The 23,219-nt window shown below is 42.8% G+C and overlaps 1 protein-coding gene across 7 annotated transcripts in view; it reads left to right on the top strand.

Annotated features, from left to right (window-relative positions):
* The window catches only part of AUTS2 (activator of transcription and developmental regulator AUTS2), a 1,828,564-nt gene extending 1,823,706 nt beyond the window's left edge, over positions 1-4,858 (top strand). For all 7 annotated transcript variants that reach the window (XM_029612215.1, XM_029612220.1, XM_029612218.1 and 4 more), the window contains one exon: positions 1,881-4,858. In XM_029612215.1, coding sequence (XP_029468075.1) covers positions 1,881-3,111 — 1,231 coding nt within the window. In that variant the 3' untranslated portion in view covers positions 3,112-4,858. The remainder of the gene's footprint in view (positions 1-1,880) is intronic.
* Positions 4,859-23,219: the final 18,361 nt, after the last annotated feature.

The following is a 23,219-nucleotide window of genomic DNA, read 5'->3' on the forward strand; positions in this document are numbered from 1 at the left end:
ATGCACAGATGTGGTCATTTTTTGCGTGCACAAGGCTTTTAAAATCTACCTCATAGGTGCGTGGCTACTTAAACCTGTGTGCGCGTGCACTCGCAGTCAGGCTATTTTATAACATGAGCACATATACATGCGTGTGTTATAAAATGGCTGCGTCCCTAGCCCGATGGACATGCAAAAATGGGCACCCATGCGCCTGTTTAAAAGTTACCATCTAAGGCTCAGAAATCATTCTCCTAGTGATGCAAAACCCCAACCTGCAGGTCATTCAGTTGGTCCCAGAATCATTTTATTTTTTTAATTAAAAGTGTTTATTGGACACTTTTTGAATACTTGGTTAAGCTGTACGAAAGATTCAAGAGTGCACCTGCTGGTTATTATGTTAAATTTCAATTTTCCCCCTTTAGATTGCTCCCTTTGGTACTTGGAAACCAATTCTTATTGACACCTAAGTGTTATTGCCCACTGGTAAAAAAAAAGAAAACACCTGTCAAAAGCTGGTTCAACAGATTTAGATGAACGTTCTTTAAAGGAACAACTTTCAGACTGTTCACTTTGGGGAGAAGTCCATGGGCTCATTTTACCCTCTGACTCTGCACTGAATTTCACACAGAAAGCTCGTACATAACTCCTTTGGCAGTTTGCAGCTACCAAGTGTCTGCAGGATTCTGTACCTGCCTTTTTTGTCTGGGTGTCTTTTGTAAGGAAGGATAACGCCCATAGACTTGTAAATAAAATCTGCATGCCTTATTTTCTGATCCTGCCTGAAACCCACCCCCCTGTTAATGCCACCGCTAAATGCATGCGTTGTAGAACCCTGCGCACACTTTTAGCCGATTTGAAGGAAGGCAACCTCGACAGCACATAAATCACTTTGACACTTGCCCTCTAAATGACATATTAGTTATGTTGTCATGTGGCGGGTGAATAACATTAAACTTGCTCATTATCTTTTATTATTTTTTGTTATAACCTAGAATGAAAGCTTTAAGCAACTAATAGAAATCAGTATTGATAGGAGCTTGTAAAATTTAGACTTTTAGCTGTATCGTTCATCTGGGATATTTTCGCCATTTAGAATTTTAATTAATCTTCCATGTGTTCCTTTTCCGATCTAAATTTAATGTAGGTGAGCAATTCTTCGGATATGCATGTTGCCACAGATGAGTTTACTGCAGCATTCAGTGCGTTAGTCAGAAACCCAGAAAGGGGTGTCGGTTTTGAAAACGACAGGGCTTCATTCACATACCAAGCCATGGCCAGCAACTTAACAAGCTCTCTGGGAGAAAGGAAAAGGATTTGTCTGGTTTTGTTTTGAATTGATATCAAACTCAAAGAAATCTACATTTATTGAAAGCTTTCTCCTATCTTATGAAGATATTAAGGGTCCATTTTATGCTTTTCTGTACACACCGGAAAAACTAAAAAGATTGTAATTCATAGTTTATGCAAATTTCTGGTTTGCCAATCAAAGGCAACAAACCAGGAAAAATGTATGAAGTTTGTCAGATTGGTTGAATGAACCTTTTTAATGAAGCATTCAAAGCAGATCTGAAACCTGCTGCAGATTTCGGGAGATTGCCTGATCCAATATGAATTTTACTTTTTAATCTAAAGTGTAGATTTTTCAGATTCACTTAGAAGTTTTGAAGGATTTTTCCCAGATTATGGTAAAAATCCAAAGGGATTCCTCAGTAGATCTGGGGGAAAATTCTGAATTCTTGTCACCCTCAAATCAGGCTGAATTCTGACGCCTCCCCCTTCCTCCTTGAGTTCACATTATTCACAAATGAACATTCAAGGCAAGCGTATGTCTTTATGTTTACTCCCTTGATTTGCTGAGATGCTCAAAGAGTGTATTTTATATTCTCTCCTGTCTTTAGAGAAAGTATTGAGAAACGCCACTCCAGTCATCCCTCGCCAGCACCTGTTAGCACAGTGAATGTCTTGGGGCACAACCGCAGTGCAGCTGAACAAATCAGGAGTCACTTGAATGCTGAGGTTCGAGAGAAAGAAAAAACAAAAGAACGAGATCGAGATCATTCAGAAGCCTGGAAAGATGCTCCTATGGAGGAGCATAAAACTAAGGACAACCATATTTCAGAAAAGGAAAGCCTGGGCCATGAAGTCAGAATAGTTGATGAGGCTAAGCAGATGTCTAGGGTGGCTTCACCCTATGGTAGACCTCCAGTGTTAGAAAGCACCAGGCCTAACAGTACTTCCAGCAGAGACATGGAGAGAAAAAGTGAGTCAGCCTATGATACTCAGAAGAAAAGCAATGATATCAAAGTGAAAGAAGAAAGAAAGGAGGATCATGATGTCCACGAGGTACCTCAAATACATAGGTCATCCGAACAGGCACCTCCAATATCCGCATCTAGCGTGCATCCAGGTCCTTTATCATCTATGCCTATGACTGTGGGTGTAAGTGGAATGCATCCCATGAACAGTATTGGTGGTTTGGACAGGACTCGCATGATGACATCTTTTATGGGTATAAGCCCAATCCCAGGTGGAGAACGTTTTCCTTACCCTTCTTTCCACTGGGATCCAATGAGGGATCCGCTGAGAGATCCCTACAGGGGATTAGACATTCACCGTAGAGACCCCCTGGCCAGAGACTTTTTGTTAAGAAGCGACCCTCTCCATCGACTGACAGCACCAAGGTTATATGAAACTGAACGATCATTCAGGGACAGGGAGCCACATGATTATAATCACCATCACCCTCACCCACTTTCTGTTGACCCACGCAGGGAACATGAAAGAGCTAGCCAATTGGATGAGAGAGAACGGTTGCACATGCTTCGAGAGGACTATGAACATGCCCGCCTGCACTCAATTCATCCAGCTGCCTTGGACGGGCACCTCCCTCACCCAAGCTTAATGACCCCCGGACTTCCCAGCATGCACTATCCCAGGGTCAGCCCTCCAACAGCACATCAAAACGGACTTCTCAATAAAACTCCCCCCACAGCAGCTTTGAGTGCCCCTCCACCTCTTATTTCTACTCTGGGTGGTCGTCCTGGATCTCCCAGAAGGACTACGCCTCTCTCCACAGAGATAAGAGATAGGCCTCCATCGCATACCCTCAAAGACATTGAAGCTCGATAAAATAAAAAGTTGTGAATGAAGATACTATAAAGACACTGTAAAAAAAAAAAATAATGGTTGGACCTTTGTAAAAATGTATAGACCTGAGTGCAAAGATTTGTACATTATCTGTTTAAAGTTTCCAAACATTTTCTCCAAGTCATATGTTCCTTGTGTCTTCGACAAGATTTTATTTCTAACTTAAAAACATTTGACTGGAACAGGCAGAAAGCTTAAGAAGTTGTTCATCTGCAACATTTTGATTTAAAAAAAAAAAAAGACATTTTCAGATTTAATGGGTTTGAAGGCCTTGTAAATATGTACAAAATGACTGTTTCATTGGCAATGGTTCATATATGCAAAAGGGTGAGATGAAAGCTTTACTTTGTACAAATGTAAAAAGATGAAATGAAGTAACATAATACATTAATACTTCTTAAACTATGCTGTTTGCAAACTTACTATTGATGAACACAGTCTGCTTATGCTGTGTTACATTTATTGTTTTAGACAGAGAAATCCCTTCAACTATGCAATTAATGCTAAGGCTTTCGCAAAAGCCTGCATAAACGAAAGGAGCCTTTTCAACACACTTACAAAATAAGTAAAGTCATATTTTCCCTGACAAATTTCCATATATTTCCTGCTTGTTTTGCGAGGTACGCTTCTAACAAAGCAACCAATTGCCAGAGCTCACCATTAAAAGGTGAACTCCGTTGGGCTCCCACAGGCTAAAGACCCTGTAGCAAGACCAGCAGCTTCCATTCAAAGGACACGGTGAGAAACTGAACCAAGGCAGAGTTTTGCCTTTCCTTGCAAAATTTATATTGCACACAGTAGCGAGAGGTTTTGCTGTATTTTGAAAAATAAATCGAAACAACCACTCGGACTAAGAGTTAGTTCCATGTCATTCCAAACCTTTTCCGATAATAATAAATTGTACAGAATTTAGAAGAAGGCTTACGTTCCCCAAATGATGAAGTAAATTATAGCCATTAGTGAAGACGTCATGAAGAAAGGTTGCCATTTGACATGTTGTTGTAAGTAGGAAACATTGGGGCCTTTGTCACCGGCTAACCTTTTTTTTTTTTTTGTTTCATGGTCACCGGAGTAAAACCGGCAACACAAATTATGCTGAAAATTTGCATCAATTGTTGAAAATAGTCCATCTCATAATGCAGTTTCAGGCTATAGTAGGCATCTCACTTCCATGCTTGGAGAGAATATGACTTTATCTGAAAGAGTACCCTATATACATGGTTTACTGGGCTGTAAAATATATGTATTAAATAAAATTAGTTCCATTGATCTTCTAGTGTATTGAAAGTGCTTATCTGAAGTTGTTATCCTGTTTTGGCAAAAGAACAAAAAAATAAGTCTGATGACAGACCGTTGTTTCTAATGAGCAGAGATCTATTTTAGTAGTCAACTGAAGGTTTAGTTGTGAGCTTCAGATTTTGTGAATTCCAGATGTTGTGCGGTGTTTTTTTTAAGGAACGAAAAAAAAAAAAAATAACCCCAACCTTCTCCAGAACAATATGTACACTGGAACAGTAGTAGTAGCTTTCAGTATTGTAAAGAAATTGTTATATACAACCCTTTTTGCTGTTTTATCCTGTATGTACTAAATTCCTTTCTAGATCCTATGTAAACATAGGGTGGAGGAAAGAAATGGAAAGTGAAGCGACTCAGAATCTTCAGCATGTTCCTCATCAGCGAAGACTTGTGTAATGTAAATTGTGCCATGTTATTAAAAAATGTGAACTAAGCTTCCAGATGCTTCTCTTTGTGTGGAGTGCCCATCATTGCAGAGAAAGGACCAACTCCCCCTACCCCAGGCAAAAACCACAATCCCTCTGTTACAACATATCACTAAGAACTCGCGTGTCTTCACCACCTCCCCTCTCCCACCCATAAATGTTACAGACCTGGGTGATCAGCACCACACTCCCAATTAAACCCATTCAATACGAAATAATGCAAGCTGTAAAACCTTTATAATATAGACAGAGAAGACCACTCCGTGCTATAATTATTAGTGCATGCAAACAGGGGACCCAGTTTTGACCTCGCGTGTAACCCTTTTAAAAAAGATGCTGCTATATCATGTGAGGGCCTGCTACATGTGTGCACCACAAGCTGACTTACCCGCAAAGTTTCCTGTAATCTTCAGATGTGACAAGGAGACCCACAGGATAACTGGAAATGGGAGGAGGCAGATCACATAACTACAATATGGTCTACGCTTTAGCCACCCAGGATGTGAAACTGGTTCCAGACACAGTCTGAATATATTCCAAGAGAGTCAAAGCTAGGATGCCTTGAAGTTTGAAACTAGTTTCTAAACTCACTTGGGGAAAAAAAAGTAAAATGCACGAAATAGTCTTCGACACTTCCCATCGGTATAATAAGGGCAGTGATATTAGGTGTCTATTTTCAAGGTAAGCAGCAGAAAGATTGGTGGTTTGATCCCATCCAGGGATGTCAATGTGATTTCAACGTTTGATTTTGATTTCAGTGGTTAATTGTATCTTTAAAAAATCCCTTTCTAGGTGCCCGTGCCCGTCTCTGTTATAGTTCGACATGGGAAAGGTAGGGGGAGAGGCGGGGCTGGAGGGAACTAAATTGGCGAACTTATATACTCATCTACCCAAGACAGTGTAGTACAAATGAGGAAGACAGAAAAGGACTGTCCTGCATAAGGGGAGATATATTGCAGGCACTCACACTCTGTGGCTGGCAGCTGTGTATGCATAGTAGCATGGACGGAAATAACTGGGCAGATTGGATGGGTCACTTGGTCTTTTTCAGCCGTAATCTACTCTGTTGCTATGTAATGGCATAAGGAGAGGAGATGGTGCCTGATTCAAGCAGTACATAGAGCACTCCCTACACTCTCCACATTGAATAGACATTTCTGGCATATGTGTGCAATGACATTAAGAGAGTAATTTTCAGAACAGTATTTCATGCGCAGAACTGGCCTTTTACAAAATTGCCTGCCTGATAATGTGGGTACGTTTATGTTCATATTTATCCACATGTAAGTTTACTCGGACTGAGGGGAGGCATTTCTGGGAACAGAGTTGGGGAGGGGTTTGGACTTAAGTTCATACATTTGGATTTTAAAAAGTAAGGGTGAATTTTCAAAGATCGACACGCATAAGTAGCATCTGCTTGCCTTCATGCTATTTCATAAACCTCAAACATATGCATGTATTTTTGCTTTCACGCGCACACATATGCCCGTACAAAGGGGGCGTCTTGGTGTGGAGCCAACATTTGCATGCATAAGTTCCTATTTTAAAAGACGCGCATGTGCGTGGATTTGCCAACTTGCATAATTTTTACACTTGCTAATAGTCTTGCGTAAGTAATATTAAATGTGTTTATTGTGTAACTGTTGGCCAGGTGGGAGGCCTGGGTAAACTGGAGGGAGTTCAGGCTGAAGAACCAGGATGGCCTCAATGACCTGGAGGAGGATGGGGCGATCTGGTGGAGTAATTAATGAAACTGGTAATTTCACGTATTAGCACATATTTTATAATATACCAATTTATGCGTGTACGTCCTGATTTACACAAGTAAGTCCCATTTTCTTTTCACGTTGTAAAATATATGCGGTATTTATTTTAAAATAGGGGGGGGGAAAGTACGCGCGTTCATGCCGTTCAATGCATTCCCTTTATTTGCACATAAGCATGTTGCAAGATAAAGACAAGGATATTTTTATAATATTCACAAGTTATAAAATACTATGGTGAAACTACACATAGACATATGCACGCATATATGCCACCGGGCGCAGTGGTTTGAAAAGTTAACATCCCTGTGCTTAAATCTTAATGACAAATTTATACAAGTATAGTAAAATAAATATATAAAGCAGAACATAAAAGTAAATGAATAAAATATTGTTTGTTTAGTCATTTGGATTTGGCTCACAGCTTTTTTAGTGTTAGCTCAAGATGAGTTATATGCGGGTACTGAAGCATTTTTGTGTCCATGGAGGGCTTAGATATAAGTTGTAACTTGTGCAAGTGGATTTTGTGGGATAAAAATTGGTGCAACTTATGCATCTATTTGCCAATGGTTTGGGGGTTTTTTTGTGCGTGATGGTATAAAACTACCAGAATATTAATTTATTTATGAGCTTGTGTTATTTAATCAGACCACTGTATACTAATAGCGGCTGCCTGCCTACCTGCCTGACCCTCCAGCCTGGCTTGCGCGATTGGCACTGCCTTCACGGGGCAAGAGCCCACCGAAAACAGTGAGTCTCTCCGCAGCCCCGGCCCACAACCACGTGGCCTGTATGGACGTGCCCGGACAAACCCTTCCCTGAGCTCTCCTAGCCCAATCGCAGGGCAAGAGCTGCGCTGCCAATCAGCACCTGGGAAACAGTGCCAGCCCTCCTTTAAATCGGGGCTCCGCTCTGCGGCGCCACGTGCCCAAAGGAGCGCGACCTAAGGGGCCTGCCCCTTGGTGCGCCCCTTAGTGTGCCTCCTGCCACCAAAACCGACTGAACAGAACTCTTTTACCCAACGGATTCTGGCTCCGCAGACAACCCTGCTTGCTAATGTTTGTAATTCTCTTCATGTATCTACTCAGCCACTTCAGCAGTCATCCAGCCACACTAGCAACCACTCAGCTACTCCAGCATCCATCCTGCATCTACTCAGCCACTTCAGCAGTCATCCAGCCACACCAGCAACCACCCAGCCACTCCAGCATCCATCCTGCATCTACTCAACCATTCCAGCATTCTTCCAGCCACACCAGCAGCCACCCAACCACTCCAGCATCCATCCAGTATCTACTCAGTCACTTCAGCAGTCATCCACCCACACTAGCAACCACCCAGCCACTCCAGCATCCATCCTGCATCTACTCAGCCATTCCAGCATTCGTCCAGCCAAACCAGCTGCCACCCAGCCACTCCAGCATCCATCCAGTATCTACTCAACCACTCCAGCAGTCATCCATCCGCTACACTTCACCAACCTCACCCCCCTCATAGACCATATCCACAACTCATCATATCCTCTCAGACCATAGGATAACCTCTGCTGACAAATCCGGTCCAAGTGAAGATGACAATCCAATTAGGATGCTAGGATACTCAATTCCCATATTATATCACAGTACCTCCCTCAAGATGAAGCCTCCGAAGCCTCCGCTGCGTTACCATCTCATATCCCGCAGAAATCTTACCCCGGTCATGACCTCCCCTCTTACTCAACTCCTTGGACTTGCCCTATTCACTCTAACACTATGCAATGCCCAATCTATCACCAAAAAAACCCACATTCTACACGACCACCTGCTTGACGCCAAACCAGACATCTGTGCCATCACAGAGACCTGGCTGAAGCCTACAGATACTGTCCTGACAAATCAACTTCCTACCCAGATATATGATGTCTTCTCCATCCCTAGACAAAAGAAAAAAGGGTGAGGTCTCCTTCTGGCTGCCAAAAAAGCGCTTAATCTCACCCCACAACCTATCAATACAATACCAAAACTAGAGGTTGGCTTATTTAAATCCAAATCTCTCCAAATCCTCCTCACATATGCCCCCCCTGGATTATTAGACCTAGATGCCTCTCCTATAGTGGAAATCATAGCAAAACACTTAAACCTGGATTCACCAGCCATTATCCTTGGGGACTTTAATCTACACATAGACGCCAAGCCTCAATCTTCCAACTGCGAAGCCTTCTTATCCTCCCTTTCGGACATGGGCTTCAAACAACTCGTCAACCAACCCACACATAAAGCAGGTCATACTCGACCTTATCTTCACAAACACCAGCCTTACTCCTCTCTCACCCCCTCTTTGCCTCCCGGTGCCATGGTCAGACCATTTCATGATCTCCTCCACCCTTAGATCGATGACAAGATTGTCTGCACCCTCTCAGCTCACCACTCTCCACTATAGGAAACCCTGTCCATCAGAAGCCCTCAGCAACTCTCTGATCAAAGAACTCACTAACCTTGATCTATCAAACCCCAATGCAGCCATCCTCTCTTGGCAAAACATCACAGAAACTATAGCCAACAACTTATGCCCACTGTCGAAAAAAAACATAAACCCCTCTCAAAAAAACAAGCAGCCATGGTTCTCAAAGGAGCTCCACGCCCAAAAGCAAGGCCTGAGATGGAAAGAAAAGGAATAGAGGAAGAACCCCAACCCTCACTCCCTAACCGTATACAAAGCCGCTCTCAACCAATACAGAACTGCAACGCTACGAACAAAAAGAGATTTCTACGCCCACCGTATCCATGATATGATCTTCGATGCGAAGGCTCTCTTCTCGTACGTATCGGAACTCACCAAAAGTGCCCCCCCTACAATCCCCGACGACCTAGCCCAATCGAAAGCCAATGATCTGGCCTTATTCTTCCAGAACAAAATCTCCAATACCCTGGCTAGACTACCTACTAACCCTAACATGCTGTCTCCAGATCCTCCCCTCCCCCCGAACCTAGAGGTTGGCTTGAAATCCTTCGATCCTACCTACACCATAGAGGTGGAAACTCTGATAAAAAGAATGAAACCCTCCTCTCACCCTCTAGACCAAATCCCATCCAAACTCCTGATTCTCATACCAGAATCTTTCTCTAAACATCTAGCAGATATTATCAACTGCTCTCTCTCACATGGAATCTTCCCGGACGCTCTCAAATTGGCCACCCTTAAACCCATACTCAAAAAAACGAATTTGGACCCAGATGATCCTAACAACTACCGGCCCATATCAAATCTGCCGTTTGTAGCCAAGATCTTGGAGAAAATCATAAATAATCAACTTTCAAATTATCTGGAAGAACATAACATTCTACACCCGTCACAATATGGATTCCGAAAAGATCACAACACTGAAACTCTCTTCATCTTGCTCCTAGATCAGCTATACATTTGCATTGACAAAGGACAGTCCTTCCTCTTAGCTCTTCTTGATATCTCAGTGGCTTTCGACACCGAAAATCATACTACCCTTATAAACCGGTTATCAGACATAGAAGTCGCAGGACCCGCCCTCAGATGGTTCGACTCTTTCCTTAGCAACAGAGACTACAAGGTTAAAATTAATAACAAAGAATCCCCTTGCACTAACTCCCCATTCGGAGTCCCCCAGGGCTCCTCATTATCGCCCACTCTGTTCAATATCTATCTACTTCCTCTCTGCCATTTACTCTCAAAATTAAAACTGAAGTTCTACATATATACAGACGACGTTCAAATCTTAATCCCCATATCTAACTCACTGGACTCAGCTCTCAAAATATGGGATTCTCACTTGCAAACAATCAACCTCTACCTTTCAAGCCTCAACCTGGTGCTTAACACTAACAAAACAGAACTCCTGCTCATCACCCCAGAAGGTAGTCCCCTCCATCAACAGCTACATACCAACACACAAATTTCCCACGCAAGAGACCTTGGAGTCATAATAGATAGTCACCTGAGCCGAAAGAAATTTATAAACCACACTATGAAGGAGTTCTTCTACAAGCTACAGGTACTCAAAAAAACTCAAGCCACTCCTCTTCCATCATGATTTCAGATCGGTCCTCCAAGCCATCTTGTTTTCTAAGATCGACTACTGCAACTCCATCTTGCAAGGTCTTCCTGCTACCACAATAAAACCCCTCCAGCTACTTCAAAATGTGGCAGCAAGAATCCTGACGAACACTAATCGGAGAGAGCACATCTCCCCTATATTAAAAGATCTTCATTGGCTCCCAGTAAACTTTAGGATTCTCCATAAATCACTTACAATTATTCACAAAAATATTCACCATCAGACGCCTCTCGATCTGCTACACCCTCTCAAACTTCACTCTACAGCCAGACCCTTAAGGGAAGCCTACAAAGGATCCTTACACGTTCCTCCAGTCAAAGCGGTGCACCACTCAAACATCAGAGAGCAGGCATTCTCAACAATAGGTCCCTCCATCTGGAACACCATGCCCCCGGACCTCAGGCAGGAAACCTGTCTCCTAACTTTTAAAAAGAAACTCAAGACATGGCTTTTCGGTCGAGCCTTTCCCTGTTCCTAAACCAATAGCTTGACTCAGAATTGTTCCCTTCGCCACTGTAATTAAACAAGCGCTAAGACACATAAATACGTCATTATGAGGTTGGCTCCTCTGCCTCCCTCCCACACCCTTACCTGTATATAGTATACTATCTCTGTTCTCCCCCCTTTATTTTCCTATCCCCAGTTTTTGCACCCTTGTTATAATGTAACTTTATGTTTCATCAAATTCTGCCTCTTGTTAATTGGTTACGGTTAACTGCTTAGTTTGATGAAAACCGAGTTGATTTGATTTGTATCAAGAAAGTCGGTATATAAAAGCCTTAAATAAATAAATAAAATAAATAATATGTTGCACTTTAAGCATCATGGAATTTTGAGCCTCTCTGCTGAAAGGTCAACAGCAACAGCAACATATGCTATGCTGAAACCATATCGGTCATGCCGGCCTCTCATATAAGAATTCTTAGGAAGGGTCATTTTCTAGCAGCCTTTATAGAACTCATGTAGAAAGTACACGTGGACCTCAGCCCTCATTTTCAGTGTGACTTCCGCACATACCCCTCCGCAGCAAACACACCCACACACATGTTCGCCTGGCTAGGAGAAAGTAGAAAAATGTGTAGGCATGCATATTTTCAAAAACCAAAAGTATGTCAGTAAATGGCTTCTCTGCCCCAACTCTGATCCCAGGAGCACCTCTTTTCAACTACGCGCGAGATAACTTCCACGGGTACTTCTCTGGGTACCAGCACACGGGAGCATGTGTGCGCGCGTACGCTAAAGGATGCAGCCACTTTGCAACACACGCACGTATATGCACACATATTATAAAATAGGCTGATTGCGCGTACAAGTGCAGCATATAAACAATTGATGAATAAGTGGGGGAATTTTATAAGGCACACACGCCGACACCATTACTAGTTTTCTCAGTTCAATCAAAGTTCGTCCACATAAGGGATAGGACTTCCAAACTCCTCTTATTAGCCTCCCTTTCTCCCTGTTAGCCCCAACCCTTAAAACCCTGCTGATTAGCCTAGGTCTTTTTCTGTTTATTTTGTTACCTACACGCCATCCATAGCAGTAGTAAAGTTACAAGGCAGGGGACCATGGTGCGCGATTGCGCGCATAAATACTTACATGTATATTTCATGTTAAAGTCCCAGAACACCCATGTTCCACTCTTGCCCTGCCCAGATCAAGCCCTCACCCCATCCTTTTTTGGCCTCTCTCATTTGCGCACATTCCAGGACATAACAGGCATACATGGACGGCTTCTATAAACCGCTTGGTGCGCACCAGTCAAATATACTCGCATACCTCCCGGTTTTGGCCTGCGCTGGGCTTCTAAAATTCACCTAAAAGACATTGAAGAAGGAAATTAAATCTTTCCAGTCTCCACAGGTTTTTCTTCACTTTAAACCACACTGCTTCACAGCTTTGTGTACAAGAAGGGAGGAGACACTAATGGAAGGGCAGAATAATTTGCAAATAGCAATGCATTGGGTCTTGATTGTGTTGTATTGTGGCTCATGATCCCTACGTAGGAGATGGGGCTTTGTCCTGAATCGTGATAACCTTTTTGTTCCTGAAGATGACCCCTGACCAGGATTCTGATTAAGGATCTTTAGCCACAAAACAAATCCTGATCCCCATTTTCTGAATTACTTGTATTCCATGTGCACGTCTGTAGAAATTTATTAAGCAAAGCAAATTCCACAATATTGCTCATCTCCATTCAGGATTTTAGTGATGTGGCCACCTGTCTAGCGGGAACTGAACTGAGACCTCTAGCATATACAGAGGTGAATTTTAAAAGCCCAGAGCGTGCATCCATCGGGGGATGCATGAATAAGTCTGGCATTCGTGCACCGACCTTATTTTAAAACATCCAGATATGCACTTAAAACGCACTGCGCACACATCCGAAAAGTTTCCAAAAAAAGGGTAGGATGTGGGCATGGTCTGGGCGGGCCATAGGTGTTTCCAGGCCTGGCCAAGAGATGTGCATCTAAATACTTACGTGCCCCGGAGCACACAGAGGTCCCCTGCCACGTAACTGTACTTCTGCCATGGAGGACGTGTAAGTAATAAAATAAAAAGACTGAGCCATTTCTGAGGGGTTTAACAGGACTGGGGTAACTGGGGGGAGTGTAGGCTATCAAACCAGGGGGGTTAGGAGGGCCCAGCTGTTAACAGCAAACTGGTTAAACTGCCAATGGTGTGGCTGTGCATCCCTTTTAAAATTCTCCGATTTACAGAGTAGAATCAGGATTTTTGTGCCTATGCACATGTGCACTTAGAATTTAACGCGCATATGCACTGGGCCAGGCTATTTTATAACCTGCGTGTATACTATTTAAAATGACTGTGCATCTCAGCATGCACGCACATATATGCGCCCGCGTGCTGGTTTGAAAGTTACCGTCCCAACATAGCACATCAAACATCTTTCAGGTAGAAAAACATTTGGGCAGGGCTATCCAAAGCCAAATTTGAACTATCATTGTTAAAATGAAGTTCTAAATCCCTGGGCCCATGCACTGATCCATCCAGTCCTCTGCTTTGCTTTGCCTCACTCTACAAATAATGTGTTTTCATCACTAATTTAACAAAGGCATCCTTAGCTGTGTCAGAAGGCAAGTGGTTACCCTTATCACCTGCCCCGATGCAACATTAGCCAGCTCTAGGCTATGGGGCGTGCGAGTTTTCACACACTGAGGAAAAAACATCTGTTGATTTCATTGAACTTTGTGGTACAATTATGCACAGTATTTCTTTTTCTTTCTTTCTTTTTTTTTTTTTTTAGAAGATGTTACTTGAAATTCCATCCAGCAGGGGTCCCACAAAATGTAATTAACCTACCAGTAAGAGCATCCCGCAAGAATGAGGCTGAAAAGGGCTGTAATACTGTCCAGTGGCTGCTGTCTTTGGTGAACTGTATGAATTACCAGATAAACAGGACAGACTGAACATTGCCTTCCTCTATACAGCTAAAAGTACATGTCACAGAGTGAGGGTAGAGGACCCTTGGGCCGCTGTTAAGGTGGAACTGCTTTTCTTGTGCAGCGCAAGATAGAAGTGGCCAAATGTTTAGTCCTATCAGCTATGCACTGACCCTTACTTCTGCTGCACAATCCTAACAAAGCAGCACTGAGTTAGATGTCACAGAGACCTTACTGGGCACATTTAATTAATCCATTTAACCTTCCCCCTCGCCTGCCAGTGGAATCTTTTATCCTTGGACTGTTCCACGATCCAGCTGCAAAGTAATATATATAATATCACAGCCTCCTAGTGAACCTGCTCTCCCAGCACAAAAAAAATCAGGGTGCTCTCCATGGATGAATTAAGCTGAAATCTGATAGGCAAACTGAAGTCTCAGTAAATCTCGCCTATCAGATTTCATACAAGTTGCCTCCAAGAGTGCCACAAATACATAGGTATGATAGTGTAGTGCAGTGGTTCTCAACCTTTTTTCTGACGGGAGACACTTGACAGATGGTTCTCACATGCATGACACACTGAACATGTGACCGTCATGGGGCTAATTGTAAAAGTACAGTTTGCATCCACAGGAATCCCCCTGACCCACAATTATGGAGGTAAAGCAGAATTATGACATTCCCCGTACAACTCACCTTACAAAAAAGATATTCTGGTTCTAGTGTCATCTCAGTAACAGCAACTCAAACTCCTTCTATTTCCAGGCTCAATAGCCCTACTTATGAAAAGACAGCAGTTTATCACTAATGCATGTCCTCTTGAGAAAATACAACAAATAAGACTAATACAGTAAAATACCTCACCTCAGTCACATACACAGAGCCGACCTAACATACTCCCAGGATCTGCAGTAATGCACATAAACTAATCCGCACACAGTTACACCTGTATTATGGAATGGAATACACTCAAACAGGAGCAACCCTATCTATGAAAAGGCAACACTACAAATATTAAATCAGGCCCTAAACACCAATACACCTCTTATTAGGAAAACAGAACTAACAAGCAGCTATAGATCCCCAAACAGAAATAATTGTAAAACTATACAATGGTTCTCAGAGCAATTCATATTTTGCAATCCTAACACACCCATCAGAACTCAGCATCAGGCAAAACTACTTACACCATCACCCAAACTAACTAAACTTGTCTCCACCAGAGAACGCTCTCTCTCCATTGCAGGACCAGCCCTATGGAACAAAATGCCCCAAGTCTCCGCCAGGAACTGTGCCCCAGGAAATTCAAACAAAACCTCAAGACCTGGCTTTTCAAACAGGCATACTCTTGATCTCTTTGCACCTCTCTCCCTCCCGGCAATCACCCAAGATATCAGACATTCTGGCACTTATATATTACTCCCCCCCCCCCCCCCCCCAAGATAATTTCCCTGGTAATACCCTCTCCAATGTGTTCACCCTATTTCACTCTGCTAAAGCTTTGCCTTTAACTTATTTTTAATCTGTACTTAATCTCATCATACAATCGCTGTTAAGTTATTAAGTTTTAATATGCAGTTCCTGTTAATTCATGAATTTCTGTGTAAAGCCTGTTGCTTTTTGTTAGTTTTTACGTGTTTTATGTAAAGCCCGTTGCTGCATTATGTTTTACTGTAAACCGAGGTGATGTTCCAAACGTGCCTCGGTATATAAAAAAACCCTTAATTAATTAATTAAATAAATAAGTAAATAAATGTTTCACAACAACTATGAACAGAATAATATCTAACATTCAAAAACTCATAAAAATTATTTAAAATTCTCCAAACACCAATAAATTATTTCAAAACAGCAGACACATCACATAATATTCAGTAATTAAAATGGCAGTCAATCAAGAAAAATAAACATAAAAAGCCACCTTTGCTAACCCCCTCCAGCAGCTCTTCTACTCCTCTTCCATGCAGGCCAGTAGCACACACCAGAAGCAGTAGTGGCTGAAGCTCTGTACTCATGGTCCTCTTCCTTAGGGCCCATGACCAGTCTCTCTGTCTCTCACACACACACATACATACACATATACACACACATACACACATACAATCGGACGCCAACACGGCCACGTCATCTTGGATCAACATCACCAACAAAACTGCAGATCAAGCGTGCCCCTTGTTGACAAAATCACATAATCCAGAAAAAGACAACAGGAAACCATGGTTCACTCAGGAACTGAAAGCACGCAAACAGGAACTCAGAAGCAAGGAAAACAAATGGCGGAAAAACCCCTCTAAGACAGCCCTACTTACATTTAAAGAGTGCCTAAATGCTTATAGAAAAGACATCAACAAAACCAAGAAAGAATTCTTCTCCAAAAAGATACATCACTTCATTTTCGACTCAAGAGCACTTTTCTCCTACGTATCAGCCCTCACCAAACCATCCACACCCATTATACCAGATGATCAAGCGCTCAACAAAGCCAACGAACTGGCTGTCTTCTTTGACAAAAAAATCTCCACTCTGGTCGCCCCCCTCAAGGTTCCCTCACCGCACTCTAATCACTCAGCTTCCTACAGTACCCAACCATCGGACCCATCCAACCAACAACCTAATACTACCCAAGTCACACTCGATACATTCGAACACACTTCCACCATAGAAATAGAAAACATACTCAAGAAGATCAAGCCTTCATCCCATCCTTTGGATCACATCCCCTCCAATCTGCTGAGCTCCATCCCCAACATCATTGCCAAACCATTGGCAGACATCATCAACTGCTCCCTCACTGAAGGCCATGTCCCTAATCAACTCAAGCTGGCAATGCTCAAGCCTCTCCTCAAAAAACCTAACCTTCCCACTACTAACCCAGCCAACTTCAGACCTATAGCAAACCTACCAATGATCGCCAAAATTATGGAGAAAATTGTAAATAGACAACTTTCAGAATTCCTCGATGATAACAACATCCTCACCACAAACCAATTCGGTTTTCGTAAAACCCGGAACACCGAATCCCTACTAGCTTCACTATCAGACACCATTATATTCAATCTGGAGAAAGGTCAACCCTGCCTCCTCGCTCTACTGGATCTATCCGCAGCGTTTGATACAGTGAGCCACACATGCCTACTTCAGCGTCTTTCAGATATAGGCATTACAGGATCAGCGTTCAAATGGTTCAAATCATTTCTAGACAATAGGTTCTACAAGGTCAAAGTGAACAACAAAGAGTCTCACCCCATAGAATCCAAGATGGGAGTACCGCAAGGATCCTCATTGTCACCCACACTTTTCAATATCTATCTTCTCCCACTCTGTCACCTACTTACCAATCTCAAGCTAACACATTTCCTTTATGCGGATGACATTCAAATACTCATTCCTATAGCTGAATCTCTTCACATAACTATGGCGTACTGGAATAAATGCCTCACAGCAATCAATAACCTACTCGCCAGCCTCAACCTGGTACTAAACACGAACAAAACAGAAATCCTAATCATAGCTCCTGAAAATCACTCTCCACCCATCGCTCCAACGGCTAGCCAAGGTCCAGTCACTTCTTCCGCCCCACAAGTAAGAGACCTGGGTGTACTGCTGGACAACAGATTCAACCTCAACAAATTCGTAAATAACACCACGAAAGAATGCTTCTTTAAATTGCAGACACTAAAGAAACTAAAACCACTACTAAACTACAGAGACTTCCGCCTGGTCCTACAGGCCATCATACTCCCAAAACTGGACTACTGCAATTCTCTCCTTCTGGGACTTCCCGCCTGCACCACCAAACCACTCCAGATGGTAATGAACGCCACGGCCAGAATTCTCTCAAACACCAAAAAAAGGGAACATATCACCCCCATCCTTCAGCAGCTCCATTGGCTACCGATTAAATATAGGATTCACTTCAAAACCATTATGATGATACACAAAGCCCTTCACAACATCGCGCCTCTCAACTTAACTTACCAACTCCAACTACATACTTCCAAGAAACCGACCAGAAGCGCATACAAGAACATGCTAACCACCCAGCCGGCAAAAACCGCTCTAAGGAAACGCGCAATATCCACAGCGGGCCCCACACTCTGGAATTCACTCCCTACAGACCTTCGCCTTGAATCCTGCCATAATACATTCAAAAAGAAACTAAAGACTTGGTTCTTCACACAAGCTTTCCCGGAGAACTAAGAGCAGGATGAGCTAATACTATTTCAGTTTAGCCTTTGACCAGACCCACTTGTTGTCCATAGCCCTTGAAGAGCTCATCATTGAATCTCAATCAACCCCGATTGTTTACTGTAACCTCTCCTCTAATCTTTATGTTATCTGTTAAAAATGTTAAATGTATTTATAATGTTATTTAAAATGTTAATTGTTATTTGTTATAATGTAAGCCGCCCACGTGGCGACAGTTTTTACTTCACTGTACACCGGTGTGATATGTATTTTATACAGGAACGTCGGTTTATAAAAACTAAAAATAAATAAATAAATAAATACCAGTTACACCCCCATGACCAGTTTCTGTCTTTCACACACCAATCATCTCCCGACCAGTCTTTCTCTTACATACACACCAGTCACCTTCCCGATCAGTCTCTATCTCTCATGCACACACACTCACACACAGGCTTCCCACTTCCATGTTCTATCTTACATATACAGGCTTCTCACTCCCATGCTGTGTCTCACACACACCCAGGTTTCTTACTCCTATGCTAGCTCTCGCCTCATGCATAGGCTTCTCATTCCCATAAACACTTTCTCTCTCACACATACCAGTCACACTCGCATACCAGTTTCTGTCTCTCACACACCAATCATCTCCTGACCAATCTTTCTCTTACACACACACACACCAGTCACCTTCCCAAACAATCTCTCTCTCTCATGCACACACACAGGCTTCCTCCTCCCATGTTCTATCTTACATATACAGGCTTCTCACTCCAATGCTGTGTCACCCATGTTTCTCACTCCTATGCTAGTTCTCTCCACATGCACAGGCTTCTCATTCCCATAATCACTTTCTCTCTCTCACATACACACACACACACACTCCAGTTATCTCCCTGACCAGTCACTTCCATTGTCTCAGCTATATATACACACATCACCTCTCTGACCAGTTTCTCTCAATCACACACATTCTCTCTCTCACACACTTTACATAGATGATCTCAATCAAATGCTCTCACTTACACACAGGCTCTCAGTCACAGTTACACATGCACACTCTCAGTCACACATACATTCTCTCACTTATAGACAGGCTGGCTGGCTGTCTCTTTCTCTCATTTCCTGCCCCCCCCCCCCCCCGAGCAAAATGGTAGCTGCAGCAGCCTCCTCCTCTAGCCCCCACAGGCCAAGAAAGAAGAATCCCATCGACCACAGGAGGCTAATTCTGCTGTCTCCTGTGCTGATTTCTGGCTGCTTCTGATTTTGCTTCGGGTCCACACTACTGCACGGGGCCGCTGCATGGCTCTTTCTTCTTCCCGCACACCCCACTGCACATCACTTCCTGTTCCGGGCCAGGGTGGGGGCAGGTGCGGGAAGAAGAAAAGACCCAGCCGCAGTTGCCAGCCTCCACTAACACTGCTGCTGTTCCCATCCAGGCTTGAACATGCTGATAACCCGGGCGGCAACGGCAGCAGTGGAAGATAGCCTGCCTCTTGCTCGGTGAAGGAAGAGGGGGGAAGAGCAGCGGGAGACCGGTAGCAAGCAATACACCTGTGCTGCTTGGCGACACACCAGTTGAGAAGCGCTGGTGTCGTGGGTGGAAGGATGGGGGGGTGTTCCCTTGTGGTCTGGATCACATAAATACACTAAGCAAATAATGACACCTGACTAGAGCTTATATGAAAGTATGAAAACCTATATTCTCTGTATATATGCACAAACAGACGCTTATGAGAACATCTGCCAATAGCCAACAAAAACAGATTATATATCAACACAATAAGCAAGGTAACTATCTTCCCCAACTAATAAGAATTATTATGTACAGAGGCCTAGTGAAAGCTGCATTTTCCTGAAAGAGCACCCTCCAAACTTCTCAGTCAGTGTCAGCAAAGCAGGTTCTATTTGGGAAGGCTAAACAGTACTGGAAATTCTTTTCTCTTTGCCAAAATGGGTCTCGCTGTAGTAATCTGATGCAGCGCTTGGCAAGAATCTGCTTGCTCCATCATGTGCTGGGGATTATATGTCTTTTGGATGGAACATGCCCTGTGGGGATTTTCTTTGTTTCCCTTCTCTCCTGAAATATTGCCAAACTACTGATAAGAAAAACTACTGTGTGTGTCAGGACTACTCTGAAATGGTGGATTTCTTTTCTTTGTTTACTACCTCTAATTGCCTTTTTGTCCAGACCTTTCTCTCTTTCAGGTGTGGGGCAACTAGCTTTGTACATTCTCTAAACCTAAACACATTCATTGTCATGTAAATAAAAGCAATTATATAATATTTCAGACAGCAAGCAAAACACCACTGTTAAATCACTATAAAACGGCCTGTAAATACTGTGTACAATCTATATTGTATCTATAATCCATTACTTAATAAAGAAGTTTTACTGCAAACTAATATGGGCATATGCCAGGTGTTTTTCAATTCTCAGCACTAGCAAATCTGCTTGTGCTGCGCTTGATTATTGCAAGCAGGGTTGCTCATGGACATGATTTAATTCCTTAATGGCCAGCTGGCACTAAGGGGTATTATTATCTTCTGACTAAGGTCTTGCCTCCATCTTGTACTCTGTATCTCTGTGTGTGTGACCTTGAAGTGTTTAGGCTTCAGGTTAGAAGGGAGGGAGGGTTAAGGGGGGAAGACTGTGACTGTGAGAGGGGGCCATGGGCTGTGAAGGGAAGGAAGGATGTGGGCAGCTGTAAAAGGAGGGCTAAGGCTTTGGGCTGTGAAGGAAGGGCTATGAAAGGAAGGGAGCTGTCTAATAGCCCAGAATCCTGTCTTTATGCTGACTTTGTTATCTTTTCTGGCAAAATATTCAGTACTTTCCAACAAGCTACATGCTGACCTTGTAGTATAACTGGTTCTTTCTCTCTCTCTAATATCCTCCTTCTCCGTTTCTTCACTTGCACCACCTTGCCAGTATCAACTGCTGATCATACTAGGGGGACAAGAAGGGGGGGGCTGTGAATTTAAGCGCAAAACTGTATGCTTTAACTATTACTCATAAACAAATCATAACTATTTTTTCTCTTTCATAAGGGACTAAATGAATGCTTTGTATGCTCCATTGAGATCACTTCCATAAAACTATTCCTACTATATAACATAGATAGACAGACAGACGACACAGAGAATGTAAAAGTTATATCCAGCTAAGTTAGACTTGGATAAGTTTGAATATCAGCACTTATCCGGCTAAGCTGGCTAGATAAGTTGCGCCACCCCGTTACAACCATTGCCCACCCCTGACTTCTCCAGCTATCTACTTAACCAGATAAGTGGGCAGATATTCAGCAGCCGCCACTTAGTCAGATAAGTCCCTAATTATCCAGCTTATCTGTCATTTTAAGTATGTTTTTATCCTCTATGAGTGTATTTTGTACCATGCCCTGAACTGTGGAAAGGCGTATAACAAATTCTTTAAATAAATAAATTGTGTTGTATATTGATCTCATATAGTGCTGCTTAGTTAGAATCATGCAATAGAGTTATGAGAGAGAGTAGAGCTGCTTATCAAAAGCAAAACCATGGCTTCTTCACCTATAAATACTTCCTAAACTGTAAAGCAAGTAAACTATGCCAGACCCATGGCACGTGCATTACCTACTGAGCATGGTGCATTCAGCTATTGTCATAAACACTGACCACTCATAAAAATATGGGTAATTCTTATTATCAAAAGTGACACTAAACCCAATTAGAGAATCAATAAAATCAATCCCAGTTATCAATGTCCTTTCTTATGGTTTATTTATGCATAATCATAGTTTGTAGTAACATAGTTAATGAAAACAGATAAGGACCAAAATAATCCATCAAGTCTACCCACCAAAGTGTTTAGAGTTGTACTGCCATTTCATGCAGGTTACCCTAAGGGTAAGGAGGCTCCATCCAAGACATAAAAGCAGGTGATGGCCAGACCTTCCCCTCCCAATTTAATTCATTATTTCTAGCAGTGCACAGAGAACCCCAGCTGAGAGGACACAAGAGTAGACCTCCCCTTGCCCTCCCACCATTATGAGTGAACTTGCTGAAGTAATGTAAGCAGCCAAATAGCTAAACTATACTTTTATAGTAAGATATGCCCAGCTAGATCTCTTCAATGCATCACTGGTTGGTTTTAACTGCCGCTCTATGCAATTTACCCCCTTGCAGAAATGTTTTCACCCTGGTTCTTCATTTTCAGCCTCTAGCCGCTAGGGAATCTCTGAATGTATCCCACTCCCTGTTACCATCCTTGTCTTCACTCTCTCTTCCAGGAAGGCAGTGCAGGCATGCCACCACCCTTTCTGTGAAAAAGGATTTCCTGATGTTGCTCCTGAGACTGCCCCCTTGGAGTTTCATACATGATCCCTAATTCTGTAGCTTCCTTTCCCTTGGAAAAGGTTTGATATTTGTGCATATCCCTCCTGTCTCTCCTTTCTTCTAGTGTATGCATGTTTAGGTCTTTCAGCCTCATCTCATATGGCGTTTGGTGCAGACCCTGCACCATTATCGATGCCTTCCTCATGACTGCTTCAATCCTATCTCTATCTTTTTTAAGATATGATTTCCACACAATATTGCAAGTGAGGACTCACTAATGACCTGTGCAGGGGCAATATCACCTCCCTTTTTCTGCAGGTTATGCCTCTCTCTATAGAACCCAGAATCCCTCTGGCCCTAGTTAATGCTTCACAACCTTCAGATCATCAGACATTATTACCCGAGGTCTCACTCCCGGTCTCTTCCCCCTGCCCCCCACCTCCCCCATTTCTGTAACCCAAATGCACGACTTTGCACTTCTTCACATTGAATCGTAACTGCCAAGTATTCAACTACTCCTCAAGCTTTCTTAGATAATTTATCATCCTGTCCATTCCTTTAGCGGTGCCCACTCTGTTGCAGATCTTAGAAATCATCCACAAAAAAAATGCACTTTTCCTTCTAATCCCTCTAT

This window comes from Rhinatrema bivittatum, chromosome 8, assembly GCF_901001135.1.
Source record: "Rhinatrema bivittatum chromosome 8, aRhiBiv1.1, whole genome shotgun sequence".
Taxonomy (NCBI): domain Eukaryota; kingdom Metazoa; phylum Chordata; class Amphibia; order Gymnophiona; family Rhinatrematidae; genus Rhinatrema; species Rhinatrema bivittatum.